The sequence below is a fragment of the Gadus morhua genome, chromosome 12 (assembly GCF_902167405.1).
Source record: "Gadus morhua chromosome 12, gadMor3.0, whole genome shotgun sequence".
NCBI lineage: Eukaryota > Metazoa > Chordata > Actinopteri > Gadiformes > Gadidae > Gadus > Gadus morhua.
The window spans coordinates 28262517-28281336 of record NC_044059.1 but is presented as its reverse complement, the minus strand read 5'-3'; the positions used below and the strand labels follow the sequence as shown (position 1 = coordinate 28281336).

Sequence of the window (18820 nt, the reverse complement as noted above, 5' to 3'; positions counted from 1 at the left end):
CAACACCGACCACGACCGCGGTCAGTACACGCTAACCACGACCACGACCCGCGGTCAGTACACGCCAACCACGACCACGGTCAGTACACGCTAACACCGACCACGGCCACGGGCGTCAAGGGCCCATTGAACCGCCCCGGATCAGTGGCCCCGTGCCGTGCCGCTGTTATTGGAAAATCAGGATATTATGTTTTGTTGCCCATACTTCAGAAAAATCCCCAGATTTTTTTTAATATATATTTTTTTATTGTTGGTATGTATCTTTTAATAAAACCGGAGAAAAAAACCCGCTGTCGAACTTTTAGAAAACTAAGCATTTCACGATTTATCAACAAAATATAGAGCCAACATAATAATCGAATGTTCCTCCTCTACTTTCTACGCCCTATTCATGGAGAGATGGATTCCAATTCCATTTAAGATAGTCTTAAAGATTTAAAGCTTCATTCCTTCCCTCATTCCCATCCCCGTCCATCCCATAATCACAGGCAAGTCTGCTCTGCACTGGGCGGCAGCGGTGAACAACGTGGAGGCCACCCTGGCGCTGCTGAAGAACGGAGCCAACCGGGACATGCAGGACAACAAGGTGGGTGGAGCCCCCATCCGCGGGGGTCAGAGGTCGCCGGGGGTTAGAGCGACCCCCCCCCCCCCCCCCTCCGTGGGGTCAGAGGTCGCCGTGGGTAGAGCAACCCCCCCCCCCCCCCCCCCGCCGTGGGTAGAGCATTTGCCTTGTTTCAATGCAAATGACGCACCGGGTCAAAGGGCACTATAGAAGCGCAATCAATCTACGTACATTTTTTTTAACGCGTTATTTTTTCTGAGATTAATTAATCGAAATTACCGCATTCATTTTCGATTAATTAATCTCAGAAAAAAAAAACACGTTAATTTGACAGCCCTAATGTATCTACTTTATACACGTGTACGTCCACCTGACGTCCCTGTGCCCCCCCCCCCCCCAGGAGGAGACCCCCCTGTTCCTGGCGGCCCGCGAGGGGAGCTTCGAGGCGGCGCAGGTCCTCCTGGACCACTACTCCAACCGGGACATCACGGACCACCTGGACCGCCTGCCCCGCGACACGGCCCAGGAGCGCATGCACCACGACATCGTGCGGCTGCTGGACCAGTACAACCTGGTGCACAGCCCCCACAACGGGCCCCCCCACCTGGGCGGCGGCGGGGGCCACCCCTCCCTGGTGTGCGGGGCCAACGGCAACGCCTTCATCGGCATGCGGCCGGGGCCCCAGGGCAAGAAGAGCCGCAGGAGCGCCGGCGGCGCCAAGGTGGGCGGCGTGGGCCCCGGGGCCAAGGAGCTGAAGGACCCCAAGGCCAAGCGGAGGAAGAAGCCCACCGGCGGGGAGGGGCCCGGCGTGAGCGTGGGCGGGGCCGCGGGGGCCATGAACGGCGGTGGGGCCGGCGGGGGCCACCGCCAACGCCCCCAAGGCGGCGGGCGGTCTCCCGGAGGCCTCCGTCACCATGTCCCCCGTGGACTCCCTGGAGTCTCCGCACTCCTACACCGGGGACCCCCCGGGGGCCGTGGCCCCGCGGCCACCCCGCCCTCCCTGCTGACCGGCCCGGGCGCCCCCCGCCCCCTGCTGCCCCCCGTCAGCCACATGCTGGGCAGCAGCAGGCCTGGGTGCGCATGCCCAAGCAGAGCTACGGCGGCCACCTCTTCGGCCTGGTCCCCCACCCCATGACGGGGGGCCCACCCGGGCATGGGCCAGCACCGCGGCCCGGGCGCCATGGGCTGGCCCCATGAACGTGACCATGAGCCGGGAGCAGCTGCCCCCCATCGTCACCTTCCAGATGATGTCGGCTGGGGCCCGGAGGGGGCCAGGCGGGCGGGCTGAAAGGCCCCCAGGGCGGCCCCCAGGGCGGCCCGGTGCAGCAGGCCCAGGGCGGGACGCAGGGCCAGGGCCAGGGCCACCTGGGCCGGCCGCCGCACCAGGGCATGATGTACCAGCTCCCGGAGCAGGTGGCGCTGGGCCACGGCATGGGCCACGCCCTACAGCGGTCCCACAACCACGCCCTGGGCCACGGCCCCCACGGCCCCCACGGCATGGCGGAGAGCCAGCCGCGCCCGCTGCCGCCCTACCAGGCCCGGCACAGCCCGGTGGATAAGTACCCCACGCCGCCCTCCCAGCACGGCTACTCCACCGCCGGCTCCGACGGGACCACCCCGGGCCACCCGGCCCACCCGCCCAGCGAGCACCCGTACCTCACCCCGTCGCCCGAGTCCCCCGACCCCTGGTCCTCGTCCTCGCCCCACTCCAACTCAGACTGGTCCGACGTCACCACCAGCCCCACCCCGCTGGGGAACCCCCGCCACGCGCTCCCCTCCTCCCACCACACACACATTCCCGAGCAGGGCCAGCTGCTGCTGCAGCCGCCGGCCGCGCCCCCCGCCTCGCAGGCCGGCGCAGAGGGGGGGCATGCAGGTGTTCGCCTAGGGTCAGGGGGGTCACCCCCCCCCCGACCCAGGAGGAGGAGGAGGAGGAGGAGAGGAGGAGGAGGAGGTGGAGGACGCCGGACTCTTCGTCTTTATGTAGTCCAAAAGAATACGACACTTCACTCGTCATGTTACTCATCCGTCTCCCGTTTTGAGACGTGTTCTGTTTTCATCTCTTTTTGTCGTCTGTCATTTATTGCACTTAAGAGTACTGTGTTTTTTTTTGTTTTTTATAGGGTTTTTGTCGAGTATCGTCTGTTAGAAAAATAAAGCTTCTGAATACCAAAAAAAAAACGAAGGTGATGTTCTGAGTCTTAACCGCGGTCTGGATGGACCCCCGGGGGGGGGGGGGGCTTGGGGTCCCAGCTCGTCTGGGTTGGAGGCTCGGGCGCCCCACTGTGTCTCCCCAAGAGGAGCAGCAGAAGAAGAGCGGATCGCGTCCCGCCGGTGAGGGTAAGAGCAGAAGGTCGGGGAAGGACCTGATAAAAAGGGGGATTTTTTTTTCTATATAAATATCGGTTGCATGTACAGAAATGCAAATTCAGAGAACGACAATGCAAATGTTCCCTTCTGCAGCCTGTGGTCTAAATAGCTTTGCTACAGCTGTGTGCCTTCATCCTAGAAACAACATTGTGTTCCATGCACTTGGGTATAGCCTCAATGTAGAGAGAAATTGCAACGCAAACATACAACTAGCCAGTGTCCAACCTTTGGAGACACAAATACCTGCCGGCAATCTGTAACAGGCTTGAAAGACTTTATGCAAAAATCATATGTTAGTATTGCTACTTGCATTATAGTTTTGATGAGACCATTTCTTTTTTTTTTGCAGAATACAAATTAGTGGACAAACCAGTTGACGGTGAAATATTGGTTATTATAAACATTATGTAGTATGTTGTCTGTCTCTTAAAATGGTCAATATCTTTCTGAAGTCAATGTGTCAGCCTTACTACAATCAGTGTATCTGTGCCACTTTAATTGTTCTTTTGATTATCATTTTTTTCTACCAATGCCAGGGTGTGTAATTGTACAGTCGTTGATAACCGTACTATAGGGTGGATCGATCGGAGCGTCGCCTTGTCTCTCTGCCAGAGCCACAGACAATCATTTGCTCTAGTGTTAATCGTAATACAACAGCAATATGTCCAAGACCAAATCATATTAGTCGGCCAAATTTGTATATTTTATTTGTTTAATTTTACCTTTGGAAACCAGCTTAAACGTTTGAATGGATTTATTTTCCATTGTAGTCTGTTGAATTGAAAGACTAATAAAACACACACACACACACACACACACACGTTTGTGTCAATGTTGTGTTCCAACATTGACATGTTCTGTTTTACATGGTTGTTAAATCCACAATAATGTGTTACCGTGCCTGTGGAGCCTATTTCCACTCAATACTATGCATGGTAATGTTTGTTACGTATGCATGTAAATAGTCTGTTTTATATTTTAATTGTATTTTCGTTCTGTTAACCATAAGTAGTTAATATTATATATGTATGTATATACATGTATATGTGTATATGTATGTATATCTATATGTATATACATATATATGTATATGTGTATTAATTACATGAAGTAAGATTGGTCAAATGAGAAAGAACAAAAGCTGTCTGATGAAAATAAATGGAATCGTCACATACTCTCTGAAATAAAGTTTGGATCCTGTTAGACCCTCAAACTCGTCTTCTGGTGTTTTGTTTTGAAATGCAAAATTAAGTTTCATACCAGTATTGAATATCAGATTGAATAGTGGACAGTAGACAGAAAAAACGAAAAAGATAGAAAAAAAGAAAGCCAAGATACATTTGTCGGCCAATACCGTCCCCGGCCTGATGGGGGCGGTACGCCGCAAGAGACCAGAGAAAATAACCACTACGGAAGTCATTCGATCTGGTGGTCGCTTCCTTGATAAGTTCAGCCTTCTCTAAGAAGACACTTGCAACTAATCGCTAATATAAATGAAACATGCGAGATTTGAGCTAAAATGGGCTTAAATGTAGGAGCTTGTGCAGAGCTGTTTGTCGGCGTGAGGACGGACGGTTGAGGTACACGGACGCGGGCACTGGAGGGTCTGTTCTGACAGCTCTGTTGACATTGCAGTCACTATTTACATTGCAACGGTCTGTTGAATTAACTCTTATCTGAAATAAAGGATACTAGGATACTGCTGTTCATCATACTACCCGATGCGGAGTCTTTAATGTTACGAAGTCGACTGGCTGATCTGAAGCTGCTCTCAACAGGCTGTCTCTGGAAGTATCAAGAGAGGTGAGAGCATTCTGTTTCCTTCTTTCGTTACATCTTTATATCTTCACGTATCATAGTTAACAGCCAAAACGAATAAATCCAACCCCTTCTCTTCCCTGTATTTTTTCATCACTTATTTTTTTAATGTTCTCAGGCCTGACTACCGACTAGTGGACCATGGCGTCCCCCAGGCTGAAGTACCTGTCCCTGGGCGTTCTGGTGTTCCAGACCACGTCGCTGGTGCTCACCATGCGGTACTCCCGCACCCTGCAGGGGGACGGCCCGCGGTACCTGGCCTCCTCCGCCGTGGTGGTCGCAGAGCTGATGAAGATCGTGGCTTGTCTTCTGCTCGTCTTAAAGGAACACAGTAAGCAGAGTGAACGGTCTACAAATATGTCTTTATTTTTCCTTTTTTCTTTTATGTTGTAATCTTCCGGGTCGGAATAAGCATCATCAATACCCTAAAGTTGTTTAGTTTGAACATGATTTATTGTCCTGGTATGTTTTAGACTACAGCCTTCGAGCCCTCAACAGCATCCTTCGCCAGGAAATCCTCCACAAGCCCATAGACACCCTTAAACTGGCGGTTCCGTCCGGGATCTACACCCTGCAGAACAACCTGCTCTACGTGGCGTTGTCTAACCTCGACGCTGCCACCTACCAGGTAAAGTCACCACCGGACTCGGACCGGTGGAAGATTACTAAACACTGGCAGTGAAAACATACATCTGCACGTTGTGTCATGGATGGTTAACTAGCTACTGTGGGGCGAATATAATCTAGTGGTTAGTTAGACATCTTCCTCTTCAGCGGAAAGATGCGTGCCCACGCTCTACCTGAACTACTATGACCCGTACGCATCAGTGAGCAGATAAAAGCTGCCCATTAATGACACTTTACTTAGCAGCAGCAGTACAATCCCTCAGCCTGCTGCTCCGGCTGCACCGATACCCCCCGCCGCCTCAACACGTTCTCCCCCTGCGTTGTGGTTCTCCCCCAGGTGACGTACCAGCTGAAGATCCTCACCACGGCGCTGTTCTCGGTGTCCATGCTGGGGCGCCGGCTGGGCGTGTACCAGTGGCTCTCGCTGCTCATCCTCATGGCCGGCGTCGCTCTGGTCCAGGTACGACCCACAGGGGCACGCGGGATTGGGTGACACGGACCTGTGTCCACTATGAGGTCACTATGTGACCTCATAGTGGTACCATGAGGCCTAGTGAGGGCAATAAAGCTACGGGATGGATCTAGGGGCTACGGCAGTGTTTCCCAACTTTTTTTCTGGGGACCCATTTGTTTTAAACTACAAACCCAAATCACAATATGGCCTTATCTATAAAATCGTGAGAAGAACAAATTTGTGCATAACCTCCTAACGTTTTTTTTACTGCCAATTCCGATTCCCCTTATGTATGAACTTAAACAGCCATTCCGAAGACATGAATCACAACTTTGTTTAATGCACTTGCTATTGAAAACATAATACCACGTATTAAATACTCGGCCCGAAATGAGACCAAATAAATGCATTAGGCGGAGTTCACATCTCCTTGTTTTGGCTTCTCACAAGTTATTTCCTCTCACAATGTGCATTAGCCTTTCTACTAGATTCAATATTAGAAGTAAAATTATCAGAACAATACAAACATTCAGTACTATCAAAAACATGTTTCTTGTTGAAAGTTGTAAAAATGCTAATGTGTAAGAAAAGAAAGGAAGTACGTATTTTTTTGCTCAATTTATTTGGCGACCCAATTCAAATCTCCAGCGACCCACATGTGGCTCGCGACCCAGTCTTTGGGAAAGACTGGGCTAAGGGGATCGTGCCCCAGCCCAAAGGTTCTGGGTTTGATGCCCAATGTGAGGGGCGGACCCGAGGGCCACCCAGGTCGGCATGAGGCTCCGTAAGGCCATGCCGAGCTCACTGAAGTCCTTTTGGATAGAAGCCTCCGCTGGAAGACTCACTAGTACATATTATCTACTGATTGGAAGCAGAAAGAATGTATCTGGTCTCATCTCTGGTCTAAATAATACCATTCCTTGGCATCGAGTTGCAGCATTGGTTTCCTTATTCCCACGATGACGATCTGTTCATGAGGGGAGGGAATCGGATACGTTTACAGTACGCCTCAAATCGAGTTCATGTTTTTGCGACGCAGAGAAGCTAGCCGGATCCAGTTTCAGCACAGATCTTTGGGGTGACCCGAGTGCTTTCTGGGGAATGGCTGAATGCTTCTCCTCCTGCTCCTCCGTGTTCCCAGTGGCCCTCGGAGACCCCAGGAGCCAAGGAGACGGAGGCCCCGGCGACGGGGTCCCAGTTTGTGGGCGTGGCGGCGGTGCTGGTGGCCTGCTGCTCCAGCGGCTTCGCGGGCGTCTACTTCGAGAAGATCCTGAAGGAGAGCAAGCAGAGCGTCTGGGTCCGCAACATCCAGCTAGGTCCGGGCCGGCCTCTGGCACTGCCGCTTAGGGGCCCCGTCTCTGGGGATCTGTCTCTGTCGTCCCTTATACATGGGTCTCTGTCTCTGTGTCTGTCTCTGTAGTCCATGATCTCTGGGGCTCTGTCTCTGGGTCCTGTAGTCCATGATCCCTCTCTCTGGGTCCTGTAGTCCATGTTACCTCTCTCTGCGTCCTGTAGTCAATGATCCCTCTCTCTGGGTCCTGTAGTCAATGATCCCTCTCTCTGGGTCTCTGTAGTCCATGTTCCCTCTCTCTGGGTCCTGTAGTCCATGTTCCCTCTCGCTGGGTCTCTGTGGTCCATGTTACCTCTCGCTGGGTCTCTGTGGTCCATTTTCCCTCTCTCTGGGTCTCTGTCTCGGTCATCCCTTATACATGGGCATCTGTCTCTGTGTCTCTGTCTCTTGTCCCTGATCCCTCTCTCTGGGGCTCTGTCTGTCTGTTTGTCTCTGTGGTTCTGTCTTTCTGTGTCAGTCTCTCTCTGTGTCTTTATCTCTCCCCGTCTCGTACTCTCTTTGTGTGGTTCTGTGTCTCTGTCTTTATCTCTTCCCATCTCTCACTCACTCACTCACTCACTCACTCACTCACTCACTCACTCACTCGATCACTCACTCAATCACTCTTGGGATTTATTTTTCTTTGCTGTCGTGACACAGCCAGCTCTCCCCAGGGGGTGGGAGAAGAATGTGGCTGCACTCTCTCTCACGCTTCATCGCAGTGCATCTATCCACTATCCAACAGTTACAGGATAGATGGATCATTAATGCATGCTCATTGTGGTAAACTGTGTCATCGTTTCAATCCTTTATCAAGTACAGGGACCGAATATTTGCTGATTTTGGCCTCTGAAATGCAAACATTTGGTTGCTTTTCTCACTTTTAGATCGTTCTAAAAATAGTCATTTCATTTGGCTGCTTCGACAAAGCAAGCAAATTCATATATGACCATGCTTACATGTGATGTGAGCATGTGTCAATTTCTATGATATTTAAGAATAATTGTAATTCACAAAATTATTATAAAATAATTGACAATGTCATGATGGTCCGCTGCTGCAAAAGGAACAGCAACCTCATGTCCCACGAGGGCCGACCTCCGACAACGAGGTTGTGTTGTTGTCCGTGTGTCCTTCTGCCTCACCTGAATGTGTTATCATTATTGCCGTACTGTAAAAGGGATGAGTAGGCATTAGCATCGCAGCCTGGCTGTGATCACAAACGCTGGTGCGCCTTTTCTCTGTGCTCTCAGAGAGCCAGCTCAGCTTTTTGTCGCCCCTCCGTGTCTGCAGAGATGAATGTCCCTGTCCAGTTTATTTTTTATGTTTTTTTTTTTTTTTTATACCTGGGAGCCAGCGACTCGTGCGTTTTTGAAAGCTCTTGCGTGTGAAAGACCGTGACGTAGCACTGCGTGTTAGTGCAGGATTTCCAGAGCCTGCATCTGATATAATCAGAGTGTAGAAAATAATTGATATCATGTTATTTTCACTTCACTGGTTCATTAAAGTCAGAAAGAGCTTCCGAAATGCAGATATGCTGCATAACACCGGGAGAGAATGTAAGTTTTAATGAATTTAGGTCGTTTTTGTGTAACAGCAGGTTGTGGCCCAAACGACACACACTGCAGAGTCGAGAATTCCTGTCTTAAAAAATGCGTCTTCATTCACTTGGAGACGACTACATTAGGTTCAATGTTAATGTTCTCCTGAAATCGGACGCAGCAAACGTAGGATTCTATCGCTCTGGGCCATATTTATATAGTTTAAAGATATGTGTTTAGTGAGTTTTTTTCAGTTTTGTGTGTCTGTGTGCGTCTGTCTTTGTGTAGGGTTGTTTGGCCTGGTGTTTGGGCTGCTGGGGATGCTGGCCTACGACGGTGAGCGAGTGAGCGAGTCCGGAATGTTCCAGGGGTACAACGGCATCACCTGGACCGTGGTGGCGCTGCAGGTAACGCTAATCGATCAATAATCGATCAATAACTCCTCGACAGGTCACAGGTCAATCTGTGACCTTTATGTTCACTTCGATGACTTCCCCTTACTCTGAGTGCTCCGGCTCTCTTGTCGAACGTCAGGGTACGCCAAGACAACACGCGACGAGACGCCATGACAACGGGGGAAACAAATGCAAACGCTGACCCAGAAATGTCCATTTGTAGTACGCAGTGTAACCAAGGGTAACCAAGTGACTCAGCCCAGCAGAGAGAAATACTATGTTCCCTGTAAAGAACTTCCACATCCTCGACACTCAGCTGCTATATACCATTTACATTTAGGGTATTTGGCAGACGCTTTTATCCAAAGCAGCTTACAATAAGTACATTTGTCAGAAGAAGGAGAGCAATATATCTCGGTACAGTACAGGTACAGTAAGGATGTTCATAAAACTCAGTGCCAAGCACTAACAACCGCTAGGTTAACTCAACCCCTGTATACAACAAAGATAACTAGGATAAGATGCTACACAACTAAGTACTATAACTAATACCCAGGTTGTGTACATTAGTTTCGCTTGTTCTATTCCGAACGCGTCCCAAAGGCGTCTGGCGCTCCAGACCTCAGAGACATGGACCATCTTTTAAAATATTGTTCTTCATGGATGGCCGCCCCCCCCGTCCCGTCCCGTCCCGTTCCGACAGTGTCCCGGAGTAGGTCGTTGGCCGGTGCCTGTTCCCATCTGGCCCGTGTGTGTGTTTGTTGTCCTCAGGCGCTGGGCGGTCTGGTCATCGCGGCGGTCATCAAGTACGCCGACAACATCCTGAAGGGCTTCGCCACCTCGCTGTCCATCATCCTCTCCACCCTCATCTCCTACTTCTTGCTGCAGGACTTTGACCCCACCAGGTACGCACACACACAAACACACACACACACACCCTCTGAGACATGCACGCATGCAGAAACGCAAATATTTACCTATGCAGACAGACCCTGAATGCGCACAGAGGAAAGAAAAAGACACACCAAATAATGCTGGAGAAAAGCACTGACACACACGTACACGTACGTACTCACTCGCTAGCTCCTTCACTCACTAATTCAAAGGGAAAGACGCACACTCACCAATACAAAGACCCACAGAAAATATAAACACACCCTAACAAAATCCCATTCATGTAGATCCACTCCTTGATCATCGTGCCTTTGGAACTTTACCCTCCCCCCACGTTCGCACACTGAGCCTCCTCGTGTTTCCATCGTATCGTACGCTTGGGCCACGCCCGTATCCCTCCAGCGCCATGCTGAGGTGGGTGTTGACGCGGTGTTTTCCTGTTCGCAGCGTCTTCTTCATGGGAGCATTGCTGGTTATCGCGGCCACCTTCCTGTACGGATACGAGGGGAAGACCGCACCCAACCCCAGCAGAGCATAGCGGACACACGCACAGACACTCTCCAGAGGAACCGAAGAGTACTACACTAGAAAATAGATACCAGAGAGAGAGAGAGAGAGGGAAAGGGAAAGGGAAAGGGAGGTCATAGGTCCTAGATGATGTCACCCACGAGAGAGAGAGAGAGAGAGAGAGAGAGAGAGAGAGAGAGAGAGAGAGAGAGAGAGAGAGAGAGAGAGAGAGAGAGAGAGAGAGAGAGAGAGAGAGAGAGAGAGAGAGAGAGAGAGAGAGAGAGAGAGAGAGAGAGAGAGAGAGAGAGAGAGAGAGAGAGAGAGAGAGCCAAAGCCAAAGGGTTTAGTCCTTCAGCTGGGGGAGGGTTGACCACGAGTCTCCGAACACCAACAAGTGCCTTGGTGAGGAAGACCACCCATGGAGTGGAAGAGGTAGAGGGGGAAGAAGAAGTGACCAAACTAGTTTCTTATGTCGACTCGGTCACCACCACTTGACGATCTTTGAGCTGCTGGCTGCCGTGTGTGAAGAGACACGGGAGGACCATTTAATCCATGACTGAATGACTGACTATTACAGTTACTTGTTGGACTGCAATTTCTTGTTACTGCCAAACCGGCGTGACCTGATCCAGGCATGTGGGCTGAACGGTTTCCCAGATGATGAGCGAGAGAAGGCTTCCTATTGGTGACTCTATCCATCCCTGCAGTGTTGGAGCATCCAATAATGAGTAGTGTTTGTGTATCCCGTCCAAGCCTGGTCCGAAGGATTGGAGAGGTGGTATTACGTTCTCATTTCTGTCTCTTGTGGCTGAGTTTTCCTTTTAACGTTGATTTACGGAACCATGTTTTATTGTGGCCGGGCATTATGATGTACTAAATGTATTTCTTTTATTTAAAAAAACAACAACATTTGTTTTCTCTCTCTTCGCCCCCTACCATCCGACCTGTGTTTAATGTTGGCATTGTGTAACCAGTAAACAGTTACTCAAACAGAGAGCTAATATAAAGAGCTAACTGTTAGCCCATAGTATACTTGATTGTACTTTAATTTACTGTTTAATGGTGTCACGGAATGGGCAAAAATTATGTTTATGTTGATATGAAATATTTGATATAACATGGGATTATAAATGACTAGTGAGATGGATAGCGATAATCCAAACGGTTATGTTGATTCAACTTTGTTTGATTTGAAAGTCTCTGAAATCATGAAATCAGTGGAGTGTTTTGAACCCGTCTGGGAGTGTGACGGGACTTCAAGGTGTTTTATTACGGTAATGTTACGAGAAGTATCTGAATGGTGGGATCTCCGCAGTAGGTGAATGATTCGGTGTGTGTGTGTGAGTGTAATGTGTCGTATAGGTGAGGACCACGTATGTTTTAGTTTCTTGATAAATAAAGCGGGTATTGTGGACGACTATGTTTTCCAAGTGTTTGTGTGTGCCCCCAGATCTTTTCTGTACACTGAAAGCACAATTTCATCCTGTAATTTGAACGCAGGTCATATTTTGTTACACATTTCTTCACAGAATTGATTTTCTGTCCGATATATCTGTCCACCCTCTTTAGTTGTTGAAACATCTGAGTACACAACAGCCTAAATGATGTCTGCAGACATGGGGTAGCTTACTGCCATTTAAAGTGTACCTGCATTCTCCAAATGATAAGAATAAGCTGACACCATCATCCTGGCCATCATGGGTTTTTAGTTGTTTTTAATGGTTTTTAGAAAGACTGCATGCAAAGTTCAGCCAGTTCCCAAAACATCCAGATCCGTCCCTTGTTTTTTCTTTCTTTTTTTGTTATACAATCATAACGACGAGACCATCCCACATACGTGTTACATTCCAGTCAGTCAGGTGAATGGATGTCCATGAATGAGTCGCTGCCGACACCTCTGTAAGCCCCGCCCATCCCGGCTACTCGGGCAGGCACATCTGTTACTTTAAGAGACACTTTGGGTCGTCACGCAGGAACGACTCGCTGGAGATACAGACAACACCCAGGGAAGGGGGCAAAACAACAGATAAAAAAAATAAAAAAAGACATTTCCACCAACACCAAGGAGTCTAATGGCTATGGTCAAAAAACGGGTTTCCCTTTTAATCATCCCATAATAGGCATTGACTTCAGTTACCACGGTAACACATCGACCACCCTGCTTGAATTCACGCCTTCGCGTGACGTCACAAACCTGCTCAAGAAACAGTTTCTTTGTTTTTTTGGGATAATTATTTTGGGATGCATTTAACGTGGTGTGGAGGCCCCTTCTGGTGATATGAAGTTACCGAACCACCGCCAGCATTACGTGCCATTGATATCTGACTCTTAGGTCAGGAGTCAGGACTGTGGTTGTGTGACTTGATATCCACAACTGTAGCAAAACACTAGATTCACCTGCCATCCAACAATCTAATGCTTCGGGGCTTTTTATGTGAAGTAACAGGCAACAGCCCTTTGCATGAGCATGGCTCATATAACACTACATAAGTTATGTGTCTGTGTGTGTGTGTGTGTGTGTGTGTGTGTGTGTGTGTGTGTGTGTGTGTGTGTGTGTGTGTGTGTGAGAGAGAGAGAGAGAGAGAGAGAGAGAGAGAGAGAGAGAGAGAGAGAGAGAGAGAGAGAGAGAGAGAGAGAGAGAGAGAGAGAGAGAGAGAGAGAGAGAGAGAGAGAGAGAGAGAGAGAGAGAGAGAGAGAGAGAGAGAGAGAGAGAGAGAGAGAGAGAGAGAGAGAGAGAGAGAGAGAGAGAGAGAGAGAGAGAGAGAGAGAGAGAGAGAGAGAGAGCGAGCGTGCGAGTGTGCGTGTGTGTATGTTTGTGTTGGAAGGCATGGATGGTTTGCACCTGGGTCGTTTAATGATTACTCCCACAGTCTATCTTACGTCATTGCTTTCGAGGGTCGTAACCACATTTCAGCGTGAGCACCCCCTACCGGCTCACTGAGGGCGGTGCATCTAGAAACACAACTGAGACCCCTCGACCGTTCAACTGTACTGAATCAATGTGATTGAAAAAATAGAGTTTGAGCGGAACTCCATTTTGGCTGATTGTTTTTTTTTTCTTCACATGAAAGGCTTTTTGCAGAAAAAGACAGTTAGAAAATGTCATACTGTTAGTATAATTCTGACAAGGCCAAAATACCTTACACGCCACTTAAAGTGAATGCTGTTCCCTTAGAACACCATCTTTGTTTTTCGTTCAAAGCTTTTAGGGGTAAATATTGAAACCAGTTACCTCCCCCCCAACCCAGCCTTCGACAGGCCGTCAATTTGAGGACTTATAAAATCACTGGATAGGATTAGTCTCACAAAGGGAATGGTTTTTTTTCTACAAAGTTGTCATCAATGTGTTTTTTTTTCACCGCTGGCAGAAAGAAATTCCCCAGAGAGAATAACAATCACGTTTTTAAGACGTCCAGTTAAAAGTATTCATGATCAAATGCTTTGCAAAGCCATCTGATGAATCCCCCTAAACGCACACGTTTTGTGCAGATGATCAAAGCAAAGCCGTATGTCGCTTCCTCTAAACGCAATAACAAAGGCTCCAGCTTCTGCTCTTTGTTTTGTGCAGAAGTCCTCGTGGTGCGTGTCGTGGATGGAGCGGTAATACTATATGGAGGCAGAATGGTGTGGCAGGGCAGCAAGTCAAAGACCTGCCATCAGGCCCTGTTATAGGCTGAGATGAGCTATAAGGACATACGCCCACGTATACATAGATCTATGTCCACGCGCACACGCATACATACATACATACATACACACACACACACACACACACACGCACACGCACACGCTCACACACACATACATACACACATACACATTCACAAACACACACACATTCACACACATACACAAACACACACATACATACACACACACACACACACACACACACACACACACACACACACACACACACACACACACACACACACACACTCACACACACATACACATTCAAAAACACACACACATTCACACAAATACACAAACACACACATACACATTCACTCACACACACACACACACACACACACACACACACACACACACACATTCACACACACACACACACACACACACACACACACACACACACATTCATTCACACACACACACGCAAAAATACAATTCTTCATACGACTGTTTTAAGTCCCCATCGACAAGCTATACCTTGGCTGGACACACATGTCAGTCTTGTGTGGTAACACATTCGGCGCACTGCGTTCCCCTGTGCAGTCGAGAGCAGGCCGGTATTCCACGTCATTAAGGCTGAAGAATCTCACTGATTATTTTCTGTTTTTGTTCTTGTTTTGTAGGCTTGATTGTTAAAGTCTGGAGCCTGTCGGGGTGGTTGTTGTTCGGGCCTGCTACAGGTTTGCATGGCAACCAACGCTCAGCTTGAGGATTGTTTCTGACGGGACACAAACACTGGGCGGGCCGGGCGAGGTCGGGGTAAGGTCCCCCCCCCCCCCGGACAGCCGTAGAAGAGGTGCCAGATGTCCTTCCTGGGAGCCAGAGGAGTGGAAGGCAGCGACGGGGGGAGTAAGGCGAGCGTCTCCCCAGAGACGGGACCCCCGGGGGGGGGGGGGGGGGGGGGGGGGCCCACCCCAGCACTGCTCAACACGCAGGTTTTAACCGTGTTTGTGTGTTTGTGTGTTCCGGCCCCCTGTCACCCCCCCCCTTCCCGCTGCTGGTCGTTCCGCTCCCGGGTCGCAGCGTTTCACGACGCCCCACGTCCCCGGTGTGAGTCTAACGTCACGGCCCGGTGAGATCCCCTCAGTTCCTCTCTCCCCCCCCAGACCCCCCCCCCCGCATGGCGCTACTTGGGAGGGATGACCACGAGGGGGGGCCCCCGGCGTGGCCGCCACATCAGCACCTGGGCGTCGTTGGCGTTGGGCCGGCCCATGGCGTTGGGGGGGACGGGCTCCATGCGGGTGAGCAGGCGGGGCTGGTCCTGGTGCAGCCGGCCCGCCAGCCGCGCCCGGCAGCCCAGCGGCAGGGCGGGGTCCACCAGCACGTCCACGCGCATGCGCCACTTGACGGTGCGCAGCAGGATCTTCTCGCGGGACGTGGTGTTGAGCGCCACCAGCCAGGTGGTGAAGCTCTGGTCGCGCGTGATGCCCGTGAGCAGCGGCGTGTTGGACTCGCTGACCGGCACCGCCCAGGTCACGCTGGGGTAGAAGTTGTCGTTCATGCTGACCACGAAGCGGGAGGGCTTGGAGGTGGGGCCCACCAGCGTCACCGTCTCCGTGGTGTTGCCGTACCAGGGGTAGCTCACGCCGTCGGAGTCGCTGATGGCCCGCACACGGCCCTCCCGCAGCTCCGGCAGCTCCCAGCTCGACCTGCGGCGGCGGGGGGGGGGAGAGGGGCATTGTGGGTAAGACACAGGCCAGGGGAGAGGAGAGCGGCATTGTGGGTAAGATGGAGGCCAGGCGAGAGGAGAGGGGCATTGTGGGTAAGACACAGGCCAGGGGAGAGGAGAGCGGCATTGTGGGTAAGATGGAGGCCAGGCGAGAGGAGAGGGGCATTGTGGGTAAGACACAGGCCAGGGGAGAGGAGAGCGGCATTGTGGGTAAGATGGAGGCCAGGCGAGAGGAGAGGGGCATTGTGGGTAAGACACAGGGGAGAGGAGAGGGGCATTGTGGGTAAGACACAGGCCAGGTGAGAGGAGAGGGGCATTGTGGGTAAGACACAGGCCAGGGGAGAGGAGAGCGGCATTGTGGGTAAGACACAGGCCAGGGGAGAGGAGAGCGGCATTGTGGGTAAGATGGAGGCCAGGCGAGAGGAGAGGGGCATTGTGGGTAAGACACAGGCAAGGCGAGAGTAGAGGGGCATTGTGGGTAAGACACAGGCCAGGGGAGAGGAGAGGGGCATTGTGGGTAAGACACAGGCCAGGGGAGAGGAGAGGAGCATTGTGGGTAAGACGGAGGCCAGGCAGGAGGAGGGGGGGATTGTGGGTAAGACACGCAAGAGTTGGGTTTTTTAACTGTTGTTTAAGAGGGATACACGTTGCAGACATATGGCAGCCATGTCAACGGCATGCATGGACCATGCTGTGTGTGTGTGTGTGTGTGTGTGTGTGTGTGTGTGTGTGTGTGTGTGTGTGTGTGTGTGTGTGTGTGTGTGTGTGTGTGTGTGTGTGTGTGTGTGTGTGTGTGTGTGTGTATGTGGTGTGTGTGTGTGCAGACTGTACTGAGGATAGTGTCAGGGGGGTCCACTGAGTGTGTGTGGATTATCGACCTCTCCTTGTGAGCCAGATCATTACTATCGTTATCTGGTAGATAATAACAGGGGACACCCATCTGGTAACATGAGCTTAAGCTTTTCCCTTCTCGCCTTCCTCAGCGAATTGACACGCTAATTAGCACACACGCACGCACGCACGCACACACGCCTCACTGAACCCTGCGTCTCATTGCATATGTCCACAACCTGGTTGTAGGCCAATGTGACTGAAGTTGTCAGTTGGAGCAGTAGAGTCGGCTAGTGAATCGGTGTCCACCTAAATCGGATATCTTGTATGATAGCAGAAATAACATGGGCGGTTGTCAGAAATAACATCCCCCCCCCCCCCCCCCCAACCCACCCACCCCCACGCCCCATGGGTCCAGTGAGTGTTGGAGCACAGGCTCCAACCGTTGTTGGGCTCATCTATAGCTGGCTCGCTATTTTGATGCCAAAGTCACAGGAACAGAATCTGTCGGTGGGCGTTTTGAATCCAGGAAGCAGACAACAGAGTTAACCTGCTGGTCGCGCTACGTGCACACGGAGTGAGAGCGAGCCCGTGGGAACGGAAACATGAGCGGTCCAGCACGGTTCACCGTGCACGGAGAGACCGTGTCACCGTGCACGGAGAGACCGTGTCACCGTGCACGGAGAGACCGTGTCACCGTGCACGATGCATGCATGCATACGAACCGTCACACCCTGACGGTGACCGCACGAGATGTTGACACCCGCCGTAGACATTACACACACGAGAAAAACGCTCGTTGGCTTCGTCTATAGTGGACTGGAATGGAGAGATGGGGATGAGGGGCGGGGCGGGGGGGGGGGGGGGGGATGTACTTACATGCCAACGTCTCCATAGGTATTGTAGAATTCCATCTGGGTGCATGCCTGTATCCAGCCCACCACCCAAGTCTCGTTGCGGGGAATGGGAGGCATGACGATCCGCGCGGAGGCTTTGAAGTAAGGCGTCTTGTATCGAAGCACTATCGGCGAGTTCTCCTCGATGATGGTCGGACAGTGGTCGATGGTCGCGGACAGGTCGTACACGATGATGTTCTCCCGTTTGATTCGTGACTTACAGGCTATGCTCTGGATGCAACCCATGGTTTTGCAAGAAAGCGGACCGAGGCGAGTGACCCAGTGAACCGGGTGGCCTGGGCGAGACCACGGTGGAGTTGGGGCTAGACTGATCGCAATCTTACGTGGACGTGCATCTGAGATTAAAAAAAAATAAAGAAAATGTCAACTCTCCATCAGCTCAGGGTTTTTTGTTTTTTACCCACGATGGCAACAATATTCTAAGTTTTCAGAGTAGGCCCGTGGGGGAGGAGGGGTCGGGGTTCAGGGTGGATATTGTGGGGCTCTCAGACCTCAGACAGTAGAGGAGGCTGTGGGGGTCTTTTTGCCACTATCCATCACCATAGACCAGGGGACCAGAGGAACCAGGACCTCCAGCTGAGGGCTCCTCTCCGCGCCGCTGTTTGGATCCACGTGTCCGTCTGTCTCTAGAGCTCCGATCCTTTTCTTCCTGCCCCGAGCGGTCATGTCACCAGGCGGCGGTGGTCGGCGGCCACGGGGCTGCAGTGGCGTGCGGAACGCGGTTCCCTCACACGGGCTGCTGTTCCTGCTGATTCGGAACTAAACAGACGAAGGCTACTGGAGGTCTGGCTGCATGTTGTCAACCGTCTCGAGGCGGAAGAAAATAAAAAAAATACCAGATACACAGAAGCTGACAGCTAATGCATATCTGGTGAGAATTAGCTTCCTCTCTTGCAGAGTTGGACGACACCAGGCGGTTGCACGATGAGCGAATAGGGGGGCTATTGAGTTCCACACGAGAGACGGAGGGATCGATTCATGTCTGCGTCCACACTGTGCATGATCGACACACGGGAACGAAACCACCCGGAAAATATTGACACAGTAACCCCAAAAAAGTGGACTACAGTTAGCGGCATCTTCTCATCTTCGTCCAGCCGTGTGACCGAGTGTCGCTGTTCAGCCTCCGTGGTGCTGAAGATGTTGAACGGACCAATGGGCTGCAGAGGAAGATGGTCCGCGTGGGAGTGTCCACGTCTTTACAGCATC

The 18820-nt window shown here is 51.2% G+C and overlaps 3 protein-coding genes across 4 annotated transcripts in view; 2 read left to right on the top strand and 1 right to left on the bottom strand.

The window, feature by feature from the left end:
• notch2 (notch receptor 2) overlaps positions 1-4145 on the top strand; it is a 50488-nt gene extending 46343 nt beyond the window's left edge. Inside the window, 7 exon segments of the mRNA XM_030373553.1 lie at positions 489-586; positions 963-1418; positions 1420-1540; positions 1543-1614; positions 1617-1726; positions 1729-1821; positions 1823-4145. Of these exon segments, the coding sequence (XP_030229413.1) occupies positions 489-586; positions 963-1418; positions 1420-1540; positions 1543-1614; positions 1617-1726; positions 1729-1821; positions 1823-2719 (1847 nt within the window). The 3' untranslated portion in view covers positions 2720-4145.
• A 180-nt stretch (positions 4146-4325) lies between these two features.
• Positions 4326-10632, top strand: slc35a3a (solute carrier family 35 member A3a). Of its 2 annotated transcripts, none has more exons than XM_030373552.1 (9): positions 4326-4512; positions 4620-4735; positions 4869-5081; positions 5224-5378; positions 5715-5837; positions 6973-7147; positions 8991-9109; positions 9869-10002; positions 10439-10632. In XM_030373552.1, the coding sequence occupies exons 3-9, from the start codon at positions 4892-4894 to the stop codon at positions 10527-10529; spliced, it is 987 nt and encodes a 328-aa protein (XP_030229412.1). In that variant the 5' UTR covers positions 4326-4512; positions 4620-4735; positions 4869-4891; the 3' UTR covers positions 10530-10632. The 2 variants fall into 2 exon arrangements, with proteins under 2 accessions (XP_030229412.1, XP_030229411.1); XM_030373551.1 differs by having other exon boundaries at positions 4326-4536.
• A 4466-nt stretch (positions 10633-15098) lies between these two features.
• On the bottom strand, positions 15099-18766 carry fam78bb (family with sequence similarity 78 member Bb). Its single transcript, XM_030373286.1, has 2 exons — positions 17574-18766; positions 15099-15843 (listed from the first exon to the last, which is right to left on the bottom strand). The coding sequence occupies exons 1-2, from the start codon at positions 17834-17836 to the stop codon at positions 15321-15323; spliced, it is 786 nt and encodes a 261-aa protein (XP_030229146.1). The 5' UTR covers positions 17837-18766; the 3' UTR covers positions 15099-15320.
• Positions 18767-18820: the final 54 nt, after the last annotated feature.